The following is a 19,017-nucleotide window of genomic DNA, read 5'->3' on the forward strand; positions in this document are numbered from 1 at the left end:
TGTTTTTGTTCTTTCCAGTTTCTACCACATTGTTTCATTTCCATTTGGGAAGAGGGTGTTGAAGTGGCTGAATTTGAGAGAGGTACTAAAATAATGTTCAAACTGCTTGTTCCCCTGCTAGGCCGGTCGGAGCCCCTTCCCTGAGCCAGAGCTGACAGGAGCTGCTTGTTCTTCTTGGAGAAGGAGTGGGAGTAGAGAAAAGAACGAATGAGAGTTGCTCCTGCACTTTCTGAGGGGCTCTGAGGATCCGTCCCCCCCAGGAAACCACTTTCGTTCCCCAAGCCCCTCTGCTGCTCGTTAGTTGCCCTCCAGACTAGAAAGCCATGGTTTGTGCTGGGGCTGGGTGGGGCTCCAGGGACAGTTTAGGCTCTGGCCCTCCAAAGGGGAGGGGGTGGCTATAGAGCAAGCAGAGGGTCACAGCTCAGTCTGTACCATTTGCTTGTCACCTTGAGAAGTTCCACCTTGTCTAGCAAAACCTCCTTTCAGAGGCAGCCACCACAAAGGCCTCTTATGAGAGCTACTGCCCCACCCCCACCTTCACTTCCACTCCCTTTACCATTATTTTTCTTTGGGGGCAGAGCTGAGGGGCCTTCCTGCTATGACTCTGAGGGGCTGTACTTATTTTAAAAGGAGATTCAATTCTAGAGACTTCCCATACCAGAGATTCATTTTTCTGATTTTCCAGTATACTTGGAGGACACTCAAGGGGTGAAGTAAGGCTTTCCTTTTCTAGAGGGCATTTTGTCTTTTCCCTCTTTCAGCCTCTTGAGCTATTTGGAGATTTAAGAAGAGAAGTGAGAGCCAGCTTCTAGTACCACTAGACCTCAGAACAGGGACCACTTTCTTACAGGGGTAGGAGATGGGAGGGAGAAATGGATGTCTCATTGGTAAGAGGCATTATAGTGTGGAGATTGAAGTGTAGGTTCTAGAGTTCAACTTTCTGGGCCTTCTGTTTCCCCATTCTGCTGTGACCTTGGTCAAGTTACTTAATCTCTTCAAGCCTTTGTTTTCTTATATATAAAATGAGATTGGGCTTCAAGTCATGACAAATAAGTAATAAAAAAAAACCAAAAATAAATAAAATGAGAATGATTTTGGAGCCCAACTGATAGGGTAACAGTGGAGGTTAATTGCAGTAATGTGTCAAAATGCATAGCCTAGTACCTAGCACATAGAAAGCATTTACAAAGTTAATCTTACTAATATTTTTCAAGCCTTCTGTTTGGACCTCTTTTCATAGTCTTTCTTCCCATCCCCCTCCTCTTCTGACCCTGCAATCCAGAGAGCTAGCCAGGCCTCAGACTGAACCAGAAAAATCTGAATAGTATATGTAGGACTTGGACTTTGTCTCAAACTGTTTTGAACTCTGCACCTATCTTACTCCATTGCATTTACAGCATCGTGAGAGAGAGGCAGCAAAATTATCTCATTTTGAAGGGAGGCCACAAAGAAAGTGATTTAGTAACTTGACTAGATTGCATACATGCATGTTTGCATGTATGACTGTATGGCTGCATCCATTCTCCCACCTTGCTTTTAAAGGTCGGGGGGGGTGAGTTGGACTATGACTTAATTAATTTGCAAGGTCCCTAAACACAAGATTAAGTTTGGGTTTCTGTGTATTCTTTTTCCTTATAGCCCAGCACTGAGTGGATGCTCAGGAGCTGGAGGCTAATCATAGAGCATGACGAGGTCGGCTGCAGCAGGGCAGGATGATCAGGGAAGACCTTGTTGCAGGCACAGACCCAAACAAAGCTAAATCAGACCAAACACAGGGGCAGTGTTAGCTCTCTCTTCAGTTTCACATTTGGACCTTCAAGGGCAGTGTGCCTTGTGTATTTAGGGTACTATGTGTTCTCCCAAATCACCAAGGTTTCTGATCAGTGAACTGATAGAGGGGTATTCTGTGAGGACAAAAAGAGAGACCCAGTATCAGAGTTGGTTATTGCCTGAAACTCAGAGATAGCTCATCCAAGTGAGCTGCTATGGAAAATTTGAAATGAGGAGAAAGGAGAATGAAACAGTTGTCTTCTAAAAATCCAGATATCACCACCCTCTCTCTTTTCTCTGTCCTGAGAATTTTTTCTCTCAGACTCTGAGGAAACTGTGAAATTAATCCCCTCAAAAACCATTTGGCTGTTAGCTATTTTTATGATCTATATTTGCAGGTCGTATTTTTATGTTTTCCAGATAGCCCTTATTGAGTGTATATTACTTAAAAATGGCAAATGACATAGCAGAGCATTTGCACAAGCCACATTAGGAAGCAGGAAATGGTGGTGAGAGAGTTCTCGGTTCAAGCATTGTGGGATCAGTTGGGCTGTGCAGAATACTCTTGCTAAAATGTTGTTGGAAGCAAGCTGTTTGTGCTTTGTGTGCTTCTGGAGAGAGTAGGAGCTTTACTCTTTACTGTTATACTTGCCACCCAGAAAAGAGGGTGGAGAGAATGAAGATGAAACCTTGGCCTCTTGGGTAGGTCCTGAAGAATTGGAGAGTAAAGGAGAGCTTTGAGAAGCAGGGGCTATTTGGGGGAGGTAGGGAGACAATACCTACTGAGCAGGCACCCTTTAACATATCATCCCACGGAATCCTTCCATCAGCCTCATCAAAGTAGCTGTTTGGTCTTCTCATTTTTCTGGTAAGGGAACAGAGGCTAAAAGGGGTTAGTAACATACCTGGTAACTGGCAAAGCCAGGATTTAAACCCAGGACCTTCTGATGGAAAAGCCATGCTGCCTCGGTCATTACTAGAGACCAAGGAGTCGGCTAGTGTGGTGATGGTGGGCAGTGAACTACCCACAGGTTACTGGGTAGTTTCTGTGTCTCCCTGATCTGAACCTTGACTGGATAATAGTATGCTTTGGGACACCAATGGAGAGAAGTTAATACAGATGCTCCTCAACTTACAATGGGGCCGCATCCCAATAAATCCATCCTAAGTTGAAAATAGTAGAGCCAGGCGTGGTGGCTCACGCTTGTAACCCCAGCACTTTGGGAGGCCAAGGTGGGTGGATCACCTGAGGTCAGGAGTTCGAGACCATCCTGACCAACATGGTGCAGCCCCATCTCTATTAAAAATACAAAAATTAGGCGGGCGTGGCAGCAGGCACCCATGGTCCCAGCTACTTGGGAGGCTGAGGCAGGAGAATCGCTTGAACCTGGGAGAAGGAGGTTGCAGTGAGCAGAGATTGTACTCCAGCCTGGGAGACAGAGCAAGACTTCATCTCAAAAAAAAAAAAAAAAAAAGGAAAGAAAGAAAATATCCTGAGTTGAAAGTGTGTTTTTGACTTATGAGACTATCCAAAGATAGCCCCATCATAGGTCAAGGCGTGTACTGAATGCCTATCACTTTCACATCATCAGTAAAATAGAAAAATCCTAAGTCAGGGACCATCTGTAATTGGATCAGACCTGGTTTCTCTATGTACTTTATCATTAGGGCATTTCTTTTTTTTTTTTGAGACGGAGTCTCGCTCTGTCGCCCAGGCTGGAGTGCAGTGGCCAGATCTCAGCTCACTGCAAGCTCCGCCTCCCGGGTTTACGCCATTCTCTCGCCTCAGCCTCCCGAGTAGCTGGGACTACAGGCGCCCGCCATCTCGCCCGGCTAATTTTTTGTATTTTTTTAGTAGAGACGGGGTTTCACCGTGTTAGCCAGGATGGTCTCGATCTCCTGACCTCGTGATCCGCCCGTCTCGGCCTCCCAAAGTGCTGGGATTACAGGCTTGAGCCACCGCGCCCGGCCATTAGGGCATTTCTTAAGTCCACTTAGCACTCACTGGAGTAAGACCAGGCAAGAAAAGTCTCAGTGTGCCTTGCAAAGGGAAGGAACAGACATTTCTTGGGCACTTACTCAATTCTCTAATTTAATTCTTTCACATATTCTGTGATGTAAATGTTGTTAGTCTTGATCCCTCAGTGCCTGATTCCCAATGTCTCTCTCCTTTCCCTCCCCTCTCTCTCAAAATAAACCATTAAGTATGATGGCTTGCCCACAGTGTCACAGCTAGCAAATAGAAGGCCACCTTAGGTACAAATCCACATCTTTGAGACCTTAAGGCCAGAACTTAAAGTGTATTTCTTTTTTTTTTTTTTTTCTGGTTCCTGAATAGCCTTGCTTCTTTCTCTTTGAGTGAGAAGCTACTTTGGGCTTTCTTTTTTAAACCTTGATACTATCCTCATGCATTGGGTTCATCTTTCCTTCTGACTCTCAGCGTTTTACTACTGCAGTTGGGTCTGTGTCATGGATCCAGGGCCATTTCAGATTATCTTTGATTTAGGGATTTCATTTGGATGGTAATAGTACCATCTCACAGAGTATACATTTTAATTAGCTATATATTTGTTGGTGATCTCCCCTCTAGAATGTAAACTTCAAGAGAGCAGGGAATTTTATCTCTTTTGTTCACTAACGTATTCCCAGCATCTAAATAGTCCCAAACACCACAGTAGACGATCAGCAAATATTTGTTAAATGTGAATGGATTGGCAGAGGGGGAGTTACGTTTCTTGAAGAGTCCTTCTCTTTAGAGTCTTCTTCCTAAACTACATTTCTTGTTCCTTTCTCTTTATGCTGGCGAACTCCCTGGCCATTTGAGACCTTAGAAGAGTTTTCTAATGTGCTCTTATTCCTAAGGGAAGCTGATGGTTCACATTGCCGTGATTCCCTAAGTGGAGACCTGGGCTCCCAAGGGAAGGAAGTTTGTATCCAGACCAGCAATGTTTACCACATTGCAAGAGGGAGGAGCGGAATTCTTACTCTTAGGGAAGTCACATGTTGTGAGCCCTGCCCTTGCGATATTGTGATGGTTAGTGCCAGGGCCTTGGGGCTGTGCCAGTTTCTGGGGCGGGTGCCAGAACCAAAGACATGCTCAAAGGCTGACTCTGGAGAGCTCCAGTTAGCTTATTTTCCCTTTTTCTTCATTAAACCTGTATCCTCAGACTGTGGGCCCATATTTATAGGGTGAGCAGTAGATCAGATCTAGCCTTTCTTACCCAGGATTCTAGAAGTTTCTTTTCTGAAACTCAGAGGAAAGTAAGGCAGGGAGGAGAGGCAGATTTTGTATTTGTAGTTGAAAATGCTAATTGGAAGCTCTCCAGAAAATCCTGAGAGAGTCTTGGGCTTTCTGGACCACTGGGAGTGAGTTTAGACCTCATGAAGATGAGAGTTACCTCTAAAGAGGGGAGGTTGGACCCTCAGAACCAAGATGGGCTGCAGCAAGGACAAGAAGGGGAAATAAAATGCCCTACAGGATTTCTGTCACTTTGGTTTGCCTACAGTTTCTGGTATGGCTGTATACCAGGGTCCAAAGTCCCAGCGAATTGGACATGGGAGAGTAATATAGCTCTTGTAGCTGTTGAAAAATCACACTACTAGAAGTAAGTAATGAGGAAGTAATAAGAGTTTAGGTAAATGTAACAGAGAGTCTAAAAAGCGAAGCCTGGAAGCAGCTCTGGATTCCTTGTTGTTCCATCAATACTAGTTTGGAGCCAAGGAAGCTTTGGCAAACAGTTGTAGAGCAGAGAAAGCCACTTTGTGAAACAAAAGGAAATTCCCTTAGGCATAACCTTAATTCAGAAAATGAAGTCCTTTGCAAACTAGTGAATGTGAACTTAGCCTTCTAGTCTTGTTTCCCACGAGACACATCCACATATCCTGTCTTCACACCTTTATGCTTCACTTACTTCCAGCACATCCAAAGTCTAACTTTGCAAGACTTGTCTTGATGTCACCACCTCTGATGCTTTTTGCAGAACTCTGTGTCAAAATTCATCCCTTTCTTCTTCTCTGATTCCCTATTACCCTTCGTTTTGAACTCTGTTATAGCAAATCACTTGAAAAATAAAAGAAAACAACATATGTCTGCCTATCTCCCGCATGCATATATGAACTCTTTGAGGTAGGGACTCTGAGTTACTATTTTTTTTTTATTAACTCAGACCTGTTATGAGGGAAGGATTGATGCATCTGTTTCCCCTGCCTTGAATCCTGTAGTGCCTGGCACATAGCAGAGTCTCAGTAACTTTTTTGCTTACTAGAATTGATTCTGGGTTAATCAGATGAACACGTTCTACGAGTAGGCTTACCTGACTCTTCTTTCCCTCCCCACTTTGGGCAGTGACCCGCATTGTGGCTGGTACATCGTGCTCCTGGCTCAGTCGCACCTATAGCAGGGGGCACTATTTACTTTACTTACTCCTGACTCCAGCATTCTCCCTTTGATCTCTGCTGCCTGCCCCAGATAGCCACTACCATTGTCCTACCCCAGGAGCTAATGTTTCTCTTTCCCAAGCTCCTGCCTCTCCACCTCTCTTCCCTAGTATATTTTGAGAATGAGGCCCAAGGAATCTGTGATAATGGGGAATGGCTAGAATGGGATTAAGAGTATGATCTCTCAGCTCCCACGGGTTCCAGTCTGGTCCAGCTGTCTCCTTTTTATCTGCTCCCTTTTCTTGACACCTTGGGGAACTTGTTCCTCAGCTGGATGGCCGGTCATCTGGGATGTGAAGGATTGCAGGTTGTGATCCTCGGAGAAGCTGGATTGCCCTTTTGACTAAAATTTTGCTGTTCAGGGAAGTAAATAGGATAGTAATTATATGTGTGGGCCCTGAAGCCAGACTGCCCGGACTCTAACCCTGTGCCACCACTTACTAGCTGGGACCATCTCAGCCAAATGAGGTCATGCTAGTGCCTACCATGCTCATTTATTCACACATAGTTACTGAGCCTCTACCGTGAGCTCAGGGTTCTTCTAGATGCCAGGGAAATAGTAGTAGAAAACACAAAAATGGTTTAATACATTTTAAGTACTTAGAGCAATGTCTAGCATATATTAAGTATTCGACAATTCTAGCAATATGCTGTTCCTAGGACTTTTCTGAGAATAGATAGTCAGGTGGAATAACTTTGCCAGCAACTGCAGGACCAGATCTCTCTGAGAAGGGGAAGGACAGAGGAAGGGCTTAGATTAGTTTCCACGTTTAGACGCAGGCCTAACATTTCTGGCACTTCATTTTGAGGTTAAATACTTGAGCTGAGTGAAGGTCACCCTGAAAAATTGATGAATCTGTTTGATTCCATGGAAAGGGCAGGAAGAAATGACTCTGGACTGTCTCATTCTGCCTAACCCATTTGTGTAGACAGCACAGTGCCTACCAAGTCATGTATGAGTGACCCTAAGAGAGGCTACATTTCTTGGGTAGTATGAAGGGAGATGCTAGAGGTCAATATATAAGGAAGGAGGGCAGCTGTTTGCCTCCCCACCATCAGGGCTCTCTGGCTGTGGAGGAGAGAACCCTCTTTTGAAGGCGGTGTCTTGAGAGTTAGAGAGCTGAACTTAGGAAGGAGAGTGAGGTAGGGTAGAGGTGGTGTGGCCTGATAGTTTACCTTCCCTGTTTCAGTTCATTCCTCAGGGAATGCTGCCAGAGGGCTGTTAGACTCCTAGTGTGATTACTGGCTAGAGGCAAAGTTTGGACTCGGGGCACTGATTCATTGCCTGTGGTTTCCAGTGAAAGTCCAGGCCTGATATAGTCTTTATGGGGATAGGGCTGGAGTAGAAATGTATGTGACATTTCCTGGTAATCAACAAGGTTTTCAGCTATCCTGACTGGTTCAGCACCTGCTTTCCTGTTTCTCACACTTTCTCTTTTCTATCTTTCTCCCACGAGGGGCTTTCAGAAATGAATGCCCTTATAGCACAAAAAGGTGCCCTTGACCCACGATATGGGCCAATCCAGGATTCTTGGGTTGGTTCCCGTGTGAGCTGCTGGCATGGCTGCTCTTGGGGACCTGCTAACTTGGCTGGGAACCATGGTGATTTGCATGCCTAGGGACAGATGAAATCGTTCTGGGCCCTTTCCACGATTCCGAAGTGCAGCCAGGTTTGGGACCACTAGATACCCTAGTCTTTCATCTCATTTTTATTGTACTTTGTTCAGTCTTCAGCCATTCCCTCAACCCAGTTCAGCCAAGTGTATGAAACTACAACTAGGCAAAGCATTTTGCTCTGGATATAAGTCCACAGTTCATTCTGTAGTGAAGGAAACAGATAAATATAATGTAATCATAACAGTGTTTCTCAGCCTTTTAAAAATTATCACTTCCCTGAGGAAACTTTTAAGACATTTTTTGCCTAATCACTCCCTCTCAGGAAATTTTAATGCTACAGATATACCAAAAAAATCTATGTACTCTGTGTGTGTGTGTGTGTGTATGTGTGTGCACGCTTTATGCTTTAAAAGAGTAAAATTTTTTTACCCCTCAAGAACAGTTTTCACCCCTTGGAGGAATCTCAGCCCACTATGAGCATGTGGGTGATAGTAAAGGAGGATGGGACAGCAGTGGGGAATGGAAAATGGCAGGGGGCCTCAAAAGTTTTGTCAGCTTTGTTTTTCCTGTCTCTTCTGCCTGAACATCACAGCTCCATATTTTTTTCTTGTGTTTCAGTCTGTCATTACCATTTTGCTCTCTCTCCTTTATCCTGAATTTTATCATTTTTCTCTAGTTTAGGAATGAATTTAATGAAAATAGTAATTTGTTCAGCTCAGGGAAAATTTAGGGGAAATAATTTCCTAAAGTAGTCCTCTAAGAAATCATCCCTTTGGAAAAAGAGCCTAGAAATCTATAGGGTATTCATGGGAAAACTTAATAGACCTAAGGATTAGGGGAAATACGATATACATTTGGAGTTGCCCTTCAGAGGAGATATCCCAAGAAATCTTTATATTGGTGCCACCAGGCTTGGATATGGACGCCCCCTATTGGATCTAACTGCTTTATATTAATTCATTTGGGGTTGATGCCGGTTCTGCATGTGGGGTATTAGATTGCTTCTCCAGCAGTACAGTGTAACCAATGACAGTATCTCCTCTCTCTTACAGAAACTGCCAGAGGCATGCAGCATTGGTGATGGAAAGCCCTTTGTCATGAATCTGCAGAATCTGTATATGGCAGTCACCAGACAAGAGGTCCCAGTGGGACAGAAGCATCAAGGCACTGGTGAGCACTCCAGAGGCACCTGGTCTGTCTGAGGATGCAATTAGGATCTAGGTTTATGCTGTCCAATATGGTAGTTTTCTAGCCGCATATAACTATTTAAGTTTAAATTAATAAAAATGAAATAATACTAAAAATGTATTTTCTCTTTTGCACCAGCCTCATTTCACGTGATTAGTAGCCACATGTGGCTGGTGGCTACCAAGTTAGTGCAGACACAGAACATTTCCATCACTGCAGAAAGTTTGATTGGGTGGCTCTGGTCTAGGTGCTTAGAAGGGTTAGTGAAAGAACCAGGAGAAAGATTAGTTTCCCTGGCTGGGCGCAGTGGTTCACACCAGTAACCCTAGCACTTTGGGAGGCCAAGGCAGGAAAGGCCAGGAGTTTGAGACCAGCCTGGACAACATAGCAAAAACCTCATCTCTTAAAAAAAAAAAAGTTAATCTCCATACCTGAGACATGTCAGGGAATATGTAGAGGAACAGCTGGCTATTTTGAGTAAAGGAAACTCTCATCCTACCTGCTGAAAGTAGGCCTGGGGAAATCTTCATAGCAGAAACAGGGCTTTCTGAAAGTCAGCTGGAAGTTGGACTTGTGGCTACTTCTGTCTACTTATATATTTGTACCAAACTCTGGCCTTTATCAGAATGCTTGGTGAATACTAATGTCTTCCTGGTAAGAAGAAGGCATTTATCACTATCTTCTCTTGATCTTTCTGATTTCAGGAGATCCTCAGACCTCAAACAGTGCTTCGCTGCAAGGAATTCATAGCCAATGTGTAAACCAGCCAGAACAACTGGTCTCCTCAGCTCCAACCCTCTCAGCGCCTGAGAAAGAGTCCACAGTAAGTCATGAGCAGCTTCCTGGATGGTGTTCTGAGAGTTGGCACCTATATCCCCCAAACCAGTGGTCCCTGGAATTGCTACTTCATTGGCACTGCCTCAACAATATTGAGGGATATTTGTGACCAGGCTCCAAATTGTAGGTGTCTAGATGGAGAGTCATGGTCTTGCACATCTTCCCTTGCTGTCTCTTCTCTGTAGTCCTTGTACGAATGATGTGCCTCGACTCCTCTTTCACCTTATCCCACTTCCAGTGATGGCCAGTGATGACCAGTGATAGTCAGCGAGGCTGTTCCTTGGGGGAGAAGGGGCATCTCCATCTCCTGCTTAGGGTCTTATATCACATTTGCTGCCTGACATAGACTTCAAAATACCTATGTCAGACACTTCCTGAATGCCTCTTCTTTCTAGCTGGGCATGGTGGCTCACACTTGTTATCACAACCTGTGGGAGGCCAAGGCAGGAGGATCAGTTGAAGCCAGGAGTTTGAGACGAACCTGGGCAACAAAGTAAACCCTATCTTTAAAAAAAACAAAATTAGCCAGATATGGCGGCATGTGCCTGTGGTCTCAGCTACTTTGGAGGCTGAGGCAGGCAGATTGCTCGAGCCCAGGAGTTCAAGGCTGCAGTGAACTATGATTGTGCCCGTGTACTCCAGCCTGGGCGAAAAAAAAAAAAAGAGGGCCTCATCCTAACCAGGAGCCATGAGAGGAAGAAAGTTCCTTTCCTAATTTCAGTGGAACTATTTCAAAACCCCTACTAACTTGGGTTCCCTTTTTTCTAGGGTACTTCAGGCCCTCTGCAGAGACCTCAGCTGTCAAAGGTCAAGAGGAAGAAGCCAAGGGGGCTCTTCAGTTAACCTGTTGTGGCCTCAGCTGCTGAGGATGGACTTGGAGAATAGCTTCCAAGCTTCACCTTGAAAGAAGCTTGCATGGCAGCAGTATTTCTAAAACAGTGATCCAGTCAGAGGCCTACTGTAAGGGCAAGAGAACTGAAGTTCATGTTGACAGGCCCACAGGGAATTGGCCTTCCTATTCAAGTGGAAGCCAGTCTCTGAGAATCCCATGCTCTCCTCTCTTTTGGTGGAGGTTCTGTAGATTCAGGTTTCTACCATGGACTTTAGGTATATAGGGCAAGTCAGCAAGAAAGCACCACACACTCAGGAAGCCTTGTCTACCTTTCCCTAGAGTCTCTAGCCAGCCAGCCCCCGACACTCCTCAGAGACCCACTTCTGTCTTTTGCATGGAATAAGAAGCACTCACACTCCCCTGCTTTTGGGATTACTTATGCTGTGGAACTCATAACCCAATTCACTTCACTGGGTCCCACCCCATTGTTGTCTCTGGATGAAGTCTAGCCATCAGTCCAGTCCTTCAGATTCTTCTTAAACTTCTCTGCAGTGGCCAGAGCTAAACCTCCATTTGGAAACTTCCATCTTGAGAACTCTCTTCATGGTGGGAACAAGATAGATAGATGATTGCTGCTTTCCTGTGTCAAACTTGAATGCATTTTTCTCTTTGTTTCCAAAGTATAGGCAACAGGTTAAACTATCATGCGGGGTAGTTTATCAGTCCTCCCACCTCATCCTCCTGAGTAACTGGGACTAAAGGCACACACCACCACACCTAGCTAATTTTTGTATTTTGTGTGTGTGTGGAGACAAGGCTTTGCCATGTTGCCTAGACAGGGCTTGAACTCCTGGGCTCTAGTGAGATCACTGCCCACCTCAGCCTCCCAAAGTGCTGGGTTTACAGGCATGAACCACCATGCCTGTCCCATTTCTGGTTTATTTACTTGTGATGGTTAAATGCCTCCTTATTCATATATCCTGTATATATACTGGTGTTTCTGTCCTGATGTCAAGTCTCAAGAGAAGATGATCAAACAATAATAAAATAATTATAATAAGAACAATAATAAATAGCTAACATTTATTGAGCAGTTAATGTATACCAGGTACTCTAATGAGCACCTGACATTGATCCTCATGGCATCATGTGAGGAAGATGCTGTTATCCCACTAAGAAATTGGGTATTGAAGTAAGTGACTTATCAAAGGTCATACAGCTAATAAGTGACAGCCAGAATTTAAGCCCAGACAGCTGAGTTCTTCGCAGCATTATTATATACACTAATGAGAACATTTATTTTCCAGAAAGGACATTAGGTCCTTCTTTCCAGTCTCCCACTATAAACGTCCATATCCCATGACCTTGCCTCCTTTCAATAGGATGTTCTACTCCCCTGGGGCTCTTCAAGGAAGGAGCTCTTGAGGACTCCAGGACTTACCCTCATGCTTTTTCCTGCTCGCAGAGTCTGAGAGCTCCACCAAGGCTCCTTACCAGTCACTGCTAATAACTTTTCTTTACCCCCAGACCAGAGGACCCTAGAGTGTGCTGTGTGGTAGTGACTGTCATCGAAGTGAATTGGGAACTATATAAAAACAGCCTATCAGCTGGCTTACTTTGCCCTTTCATTTCTTTCTTTCTTTTTTTTTTTTTTGAAATGGAGTCTTGCTCTTGTTGCCCAGGCTGGAGTACAATGGCACGATTTTGACTCACTGCAACCGCCACCTCCTGTGTTCAAGCGATTCTCCTGCCTCAGCCTCCCGAGTAACTGGGATTAGACACCCACCGCCAAGCCCAGCTAAGTTTTGTATTTTTAGTAGACAAGGAGTTTCACCATGTTGGTCAGGCTGGTCTTGAACTCCTGATCTCAGGTGATCTACCTGCCTCGGCCTCCCAAAGTGCTGGGATTACAGGTGTGAGCCACCGCACCGAGCCGATCTTTTGTTTCTTTTCAGCATAATTTAGATAGTCAGATTTCATTATCTACAAGGCACGTGGGAAATGGAAAGGCTTCCCAAGCAAGCTTGGAGAAAATACGGGTTCTTCACCCTGGGCATTCCCTGTACTCTAAGAGCACAGACTCAAGACATTTTTCATCACAGCGGGGCCAGAGGCCTGTGAATCCCTCAAAATTGTAGGTAAAATCTTAAGACCAAAATGTTGATGTTCTCAAAAAGAATGTGTGACCTTCTAAAAAGGTTAAGTAAGAGTATAGCTAGTAACCTTCCATCCACTGCCCCCATCATCCCCAAAGGTTGCTGTCTCCATGGGGGTATTGCTTAAATACGTCCTTAGAGAAACATTGCTACCAGAGGCCCTGCCACAGGCATTCTTGCCCTGAAGCCCTTACCCCCAAAAACTAGGGGTAGTGGTTGAGCATCATTCATCCTAAGGCAACTCCAGGGAAATCCCTGCTTTGACAAATTGGCCTAGCCAGGCTGTATTCCAGCCCTGCCCCCTGGCTTGGGCCCCTCCCTGAGGCCCCCAGCCTGGCCCAACCCCCACTCTACATGCACATAAAAGGGTCGAATTCTCGTGGCTGCTCCATAAATTTTATTCCGTAAATATTAGTTTTCCCTGTGTTTAATAAAGCAGTGGCCCACCTCCCCGCCTACCCGCCCGCTCCCCGGGGCTGGGGCTGGGGCCAGAGCTGGCTGGTGGGAGAAGGGACTCTTTCAATTGCTTTGGAGTATTTTTAGAAAAAAAAATAATATAAGGTGGTTTACACGAGCAAGCCAGCAAACCAGGAGCAGGACTTGGGACCTCGAGGAAGTTCCTGCAGGAACTCGACCTAAAAAGTAGAGAAATAGCGCCACCTAGGTTGCAAGGCCTACTTGGCCTTGCTGGCTGGTCCCCCATAGTTAGCTAGGACAGGCGTGCACTTTGCTTGGAGAGAAAGCCTCATCCCTTTCCACTCCAGCTGGATAGCACTTCCTTTTCTCATGCCTCAATGGGAACTTCCCCAGCAACCCTTAAAAGCAAAGCTCAGGCTGGGTCCTGAAAGGTATCACTAGGGTCATTCTCTTCTCTTGTCACCAGGCAGCCAGTCTCCCAGATCAAGGAGAATTTCCAAGGGATAGTAAAGTTATTGAGAAGGCAAAAAGAAAACTTCTAATCTCCATCTTTCCCTGACTCCTGTGGAGCTAATTGCTATGGTGTAAGGTGGCAAAGAGTGAGATCTGTGCTCCTATGCTCTGAACTGGAAAAAGTCTAGCCTGTTGAGACCAAAATCCTTCCACAGGCCTGGTGTAGTGCACCCACAGTGAGCACTGCGGGAAGGAGAGATGCTCACATTTCTTGATACTCAGCCCTACTGCTGCTTGTTTTTATCCAGCAGTACATTTGGACTCCCTTTTCTTTCCTTCTTTTTCACTTAGACCTCCCATTTTCCCAAACCCTTACCTCCTCCTTAGCCCACGTCTGTTGGGAGATAAGCAGGGGCCCCTTGTATACTCTGTACAAAGCTGGCGGGAGGAGTGGGGAGTGGAAAAGGCTGTGCTGCTCCTCCTGGTTTCATTCCTTACATTGTCACCAGGAGCATTTTCCTCTCTCCATTTATTCTGTCTCTCATTTTCTCCAACTTACAAAACTACACAAATTCACTCCAAAGAGTATAGGGTAAACCTAAATTATCTTAATAGCCCTTCCTCATAATATGGTAAGCTCACTTTGTCTGTTCTGCTTATGCTATTAATGTAGACTGTGTTAATAGACACATTTCTTGTGTACTTTTCTGTTTTCATCCTTTTGTTAGATTATACTCTTTGAGAACAGGGTCAGTGTTAACCCTAACTCAGAAAATATCACTGCAGGGGTATTATACCATTAAATAATATAAGTTTATGTTAACTAGGTTTTGATACAATCAGAATATGTTTTTATAAACTGCTGTGAAATAGTTTCTGTCTTCTAATTTTTCTTGAAGAAAAATCTGTTTGAAAGGAATAAGTGACATACTGGAAGGAAGCTGCCAAACTCAGAGCTCAAGAACCTTGGTTCCTCATCTCTGTTACTAACATGCATAAATGTATGGGCTAGCAAAATTGTAATGGATTACGCTAGGCTCTTAGATACAGAGGGGAATGCAGGAAGAGAAGGAAGCCCACACTTTGTAGGAGGGGGGTTCCCAGCTGCGGTGACGCCCTGGAAGCTGCTACAGGGTACTCTTGTCCAGGGCAGCTCATTGCTCTGTGTTTTTTCCTTGTGTTCTTGGCCAAGGCCTCAGAAGACCTCACCATGAGTGGAACATCCAGTGCGTGGAGGGTATGAGGTAGCTTGTCTTATGTGAGGAAGAGGGACCATAGGGAATCCTTCTCTATTTGAGGATCTAGAAGTCCATCTGTTCTTGATCTTTCATCCCATCTTCTGAGACTTTTTTTTGTGGTAGCCTTTTATGTATCCTCTCAGCTCTGGGCTCTCAGTTCTCTATCCTAGCACATAGGAAGTCATTAGGTGGCACCCAAGTATTCTAGCAAAGGCTTCATCACTCTTCTCAGCTATTAAGTCCCACCCCGCTCAGTTTCTCTGTTTGGAGTCCAACAGATTTTGCTACCCTTCCACCCACTCGGCACCCAACTCTCATGGGTTCTTGAGAATCTGGGCCAGTCTACCAGGGGAACCCGGAAGAAGCACTGGAAGAGCTCCAGGGTGTGGGGAGCGCACAGCCATTGACTCACCTGGGAAGATTGTGCTAGGATTACTTGTCCTGCTGGGCCAAGGGCCAGTAGTTAAAGGAGCATGCAGTGCCACACTCTTCCTCCCTCCCCTTACTCTGGGGCCCAAAACAGTAGCAGAGTTAGAATTGGGGAGTAGGACTCAGGGGCTGCTGGGAGTCCCTTCTGAAATGTGTTGTATTTACTTTTTCATATTGGCAGCTGGAAGGGGAAGCCCATCCCAGCTCGGCATTGTTGTCTAACATGGTTAATCAGATCCTATAATCCTGCTGTGGAAATATTGGGCCTCACTCAAAACAATAGAGACCGAGAATATTGTGGTTAAATTTCAACCAACTGCCTCCCTGGCCTGTTTGCCTAACCCCTACCCCCCTCTCCCGGGCCAGAGTCCTCCCAGCTTTATGGACCCCTGATAGGACTGACGGCCAGTCAGAAATGGGTGACAGAAGAGGGGAAAATGGAATAGGGGAAGGGTGATCCTCTTGACTGCCACTTCATCCTGGCTTTTCCCTCCTACCTCAGGCCTTGAAGGCTGAGCAGGGAGTGGTGAAAGGGGTTGGAGCTAGTAGAGAAGCTCCATAGGGTGTGGGTCTCCACTCAGGGGTCAAGAGCAGTACTGTTGGGAATCATGCATGGTAAAGACAGCCCTTACTCAAGAGAGAAAAAGCCTGATGCCACACAAGAAGGAAAGACTGCCAGTTTCATTTAGCATTGTTGCCTAGGGGGGATTTCAGGGTGTCCTGTCACATGGGAGGAATGAGGAGGCACTAGTTGCGGAAGGCAAAGCTGGTAATAATTTAGGTTTTGTTTCATATATGACAGCAATACTAATAACAGTGTGATGACATTTGAAGGTGATACTGATGGCCCAACTTGAGTGGTTTTCTGGTAGTGGTAATGTCCATTGTGTTGCCCTCTTTCATAGGTGTGAATTAAATCTGGCAGGAAAATTTACATAATTAGAATGGCAAGACAAAGGGAATAGATCATTTCAGAAGGATAAGCTGTACAATGGCATTTTGAATTAAGAAAAAAAGAAAAGATTGAGTGTCTGGATTGTGCTAAAGGGGAAGTTTAAGACTGGGCTCCATGGCTTACACCTGTAATCCCAGCACTTTAGGAGGCTGAGGCGGGAGGATTGCTTGAGGCTAGGAGTTTGAGACCTAGGCAACATGGCAAAACCCTGTCTTTGCAAAACATTTTTAAAATTAGCGTGGTGGGCCGGGTGCAGTGGCTCACACCTGTAATCCCAGCACTTTGGGAGGCTGAGGTGGGTGGATCACCTGAGGTCCGGAATTCGAGACCAGCCTGGCCAACATGGTGAAACCCCATCTCTACTAAAAATACAAAAATTAGCTGGATGTGGTGGCGCGCACCTGTAATCCCAGCTAGCCTACTTGGGAGGCTGAGGCAGGAGAATCGCTGGAACCCGGGAGGCAGAGGCTGCAGTGAACTGAGATTGCACCACTGCACTCCACCCTGGGCGACAGAGCAAGACTCCATCTCAAAAAAAAAAAAAAAATTAGTGTGGTGATGTGCGCCTGTAGTCCCAGGTACTCAGGAGGCTGCGGCAGATTGTGGGCTTATTGAACACGGCACTATGTTTTTGTGGCCATTCAGCAAGAAGCATAATGCCCCTGTTGGTGGTGATAGTGAATAAGCACTCAATGCAGTCAGTAAGTATATAATTTGAGTTAATACGTGTTTAAGGATTCCTGTTTCTTGTTGAATGTGGGTTTCTCTATCTAATTCCCAATATATTTCCTACAAGCCTGTGCCTTTCCCTTAGTGATGTGGAATGTTTTCCCACTGGATCTTCTCATTTGCAGTTCAAGTCTGTGAACACCATGATGTTTAACCAACATGAGGTTTAAGCCAACTTTATAGGCTTCCTGTATCTCCCTTCCTGGTCAGCAATATAGCCCATTTTCTGGAGCTTCCAGTGGGGATCTTTCTTCCCACTGAATTCTTCCTATTATCTAAGTGGCTTAACCATTGAAATGTTTTCCATCATCTTTAGATCCTTTTGAAACCACTTTCTCTACCTCCTTCAGTTCCACTTGATGACTGCCATTATCTCTGAGATTCCCATCCAGAAGCATGCATACCTCTTACGTTCTCACAGCCAGGAACTATTTCCTAAGTTGTCTTTCTGGTGGAAAGCTCAGCTCCTCCTAAGCAGTCCCTGCTTCAAAATGGCTTTGATCAATGACCCAAAGGAGCCAGGCCAGTCCCTGAGTCATCACAGAGCACCCTAGGTGAGAAACCCTGAAGTGTTCTCTGCTGTTGCTCCACCCCTACCCTATATGAACAGATTAAATAGTTTCATTTGGCACAGTTCTGCTATTTTCATTTGTCAAACTCTAAAAATGCACACACACTTTGACCGTTCACTAGTCCATAGTACGGGAACTGGGGCCTCACTGTACTTCATTTCATTGACTGGTGACCCCTCCAAAAACAGTGTGGCTGTGACTTATGCCTGGTACGTCCCAGGTACATGACAGCCAAGTACAAACTCAAAGTCAGCTGCCTCACAAGTTGGGTGTCCTAGTGAGGAGTCTTCTCTGCCTTTTGCTGAAAATATCACCGTGTTAAATTTCTCCTTTATTTTTAAAATTTTCATTTATTTATTTTCGAGATGTCTCATTCTCCCAGGCTGTAATGCAGTGGCACAATCATGACTTACTGCAGCCTCAACTTCCTGGGTTCAAGGAAAGCCATTAGGCCCAGCCTGAAGTTGACATTTAAAGGATAGATTCTTTCCCCCAAATTGTTTCATTTTTTAAATTTTTTCCCCCATGGGGTCTCACTGAGTTCCCCAGTCTGGTCTCAAACTTCTGGGCTCAATCTCCTTACCTCAACTTCCTGAGTAGCTGGGACAATAGGTGAGTGCCTCTACACCCAGCATTCCTCTCAAATTTTTTAAGTGTGGGAGCCAGGTGAGGTGGCTTGCACGTGTCATCCCAGCACTTTGGGAGGCTGAGGCTGACGGATCATGAGGTCAAGAGATCGAGACCATCCTGGCCAACATGGTGAAACCCCGTCTCTACTAAAATTACAAAAATTAGCTGGGCGTGGTGGCGCACGCCTATAGTTTCAGCTACTCTGGAGGCTGAGGCAGGAGAATCACTTGAACCCAGGAAGAGAAGGTTGCAATGAGCCGAGATCATGCCACTGCACTTCAGCCTGGTGACAGAGCGAGACTCTGTCTCAGAAGAAAAAAAAAATCTTTTTAAGTATATGAAGGAGAAAGTGAGAACCATGAGAGGGTTTCTCTCTCTCTCTTTCTCTCTCTCTCTCTTTTAAAGTTTAAAAGAATCCTATATGTAAATACTGTTTTGTTACCTACTTTTACTTAATTATGTTGTGTCTATATTTACATGTCAATACGTAAATCTCTTTAAAGAGTAAATTATCTTCACTCTGAGCTTTACAAAAAGTTTGAAAAACACCCTCGTGATCAGAAAGTAGAAAGTTAAGCTCACTCACTCCATCCTCCTCTCCCGCGACTCTCCCACCTAGCTTTATTTTCTGTAGTCACAAAGGTCTCCTTGCTATTTCCGTGACATGCCATGGTTCTGTCTGCCTAGAATGCTCTTCCTCTAGGTACCTGGTTGGTGAAAACCTTCTCCTCTTTCAGGTCCTTGCTCAAATCGCACC

General features: G+C 45.2%; 1 protein-coding gene across 3 annotated transcripts in view; it reads left to right on the forward strand.

The window, feature by feature from the left end:
• The window catches only part of NHEJ1 (non-homologous end joining factor 1), a 94,731-nt gene extending 77,040 nt beyond the window's left edge, over window positions 1-17,691 (forward strand). Inside the window, exons 6-8 of one of the 3 annotated variants that reach the window (XM_033230192.1) lie at window positions 8,877-8,994; window positions 9,717-9,835; window positions 10,618-11,754. In XM_033230192.1, the coding sequence (XP_033086083.1) occupies window positions 8,877-8,994; window positions 9,717-9,835; window positions 10,618-10,692 (312 nt within the window). In that variant the 3' untranslated portion in view covers window positions 10,693-11,754. Of the gene's footprint in view, window positions 1-8,876; window positions 8,995-9,716; window positions 9,836-10,617 lie in introns of all 3 variants that reach the window. The other 2 variants (XM_033230194.1, XM_033230191.1) reach the window with 2 other exon arrangements.
• The last annotated feature ends 1,326 nt before the right edge of the window (window positions 17,692-19,017 follow it).

The sequence above is a fragment of the Trachypithecus francoisi genome, unplaced genomic scaffold, assembly GCF_009764315.1.
Source record: "Trachypithecus francoisi isolate TF-2019V2 unplaced genomic scaffold, Tfra_2.0 Lachesis_group13, whole genome shotgun sequence".
Taxonomy (NCBI): Eukaryota; Metazoa; Chordata; class Mammalia; order Primates; family Cercopithecidae; genus Trachypithecus; species Trachypithecus francoisi.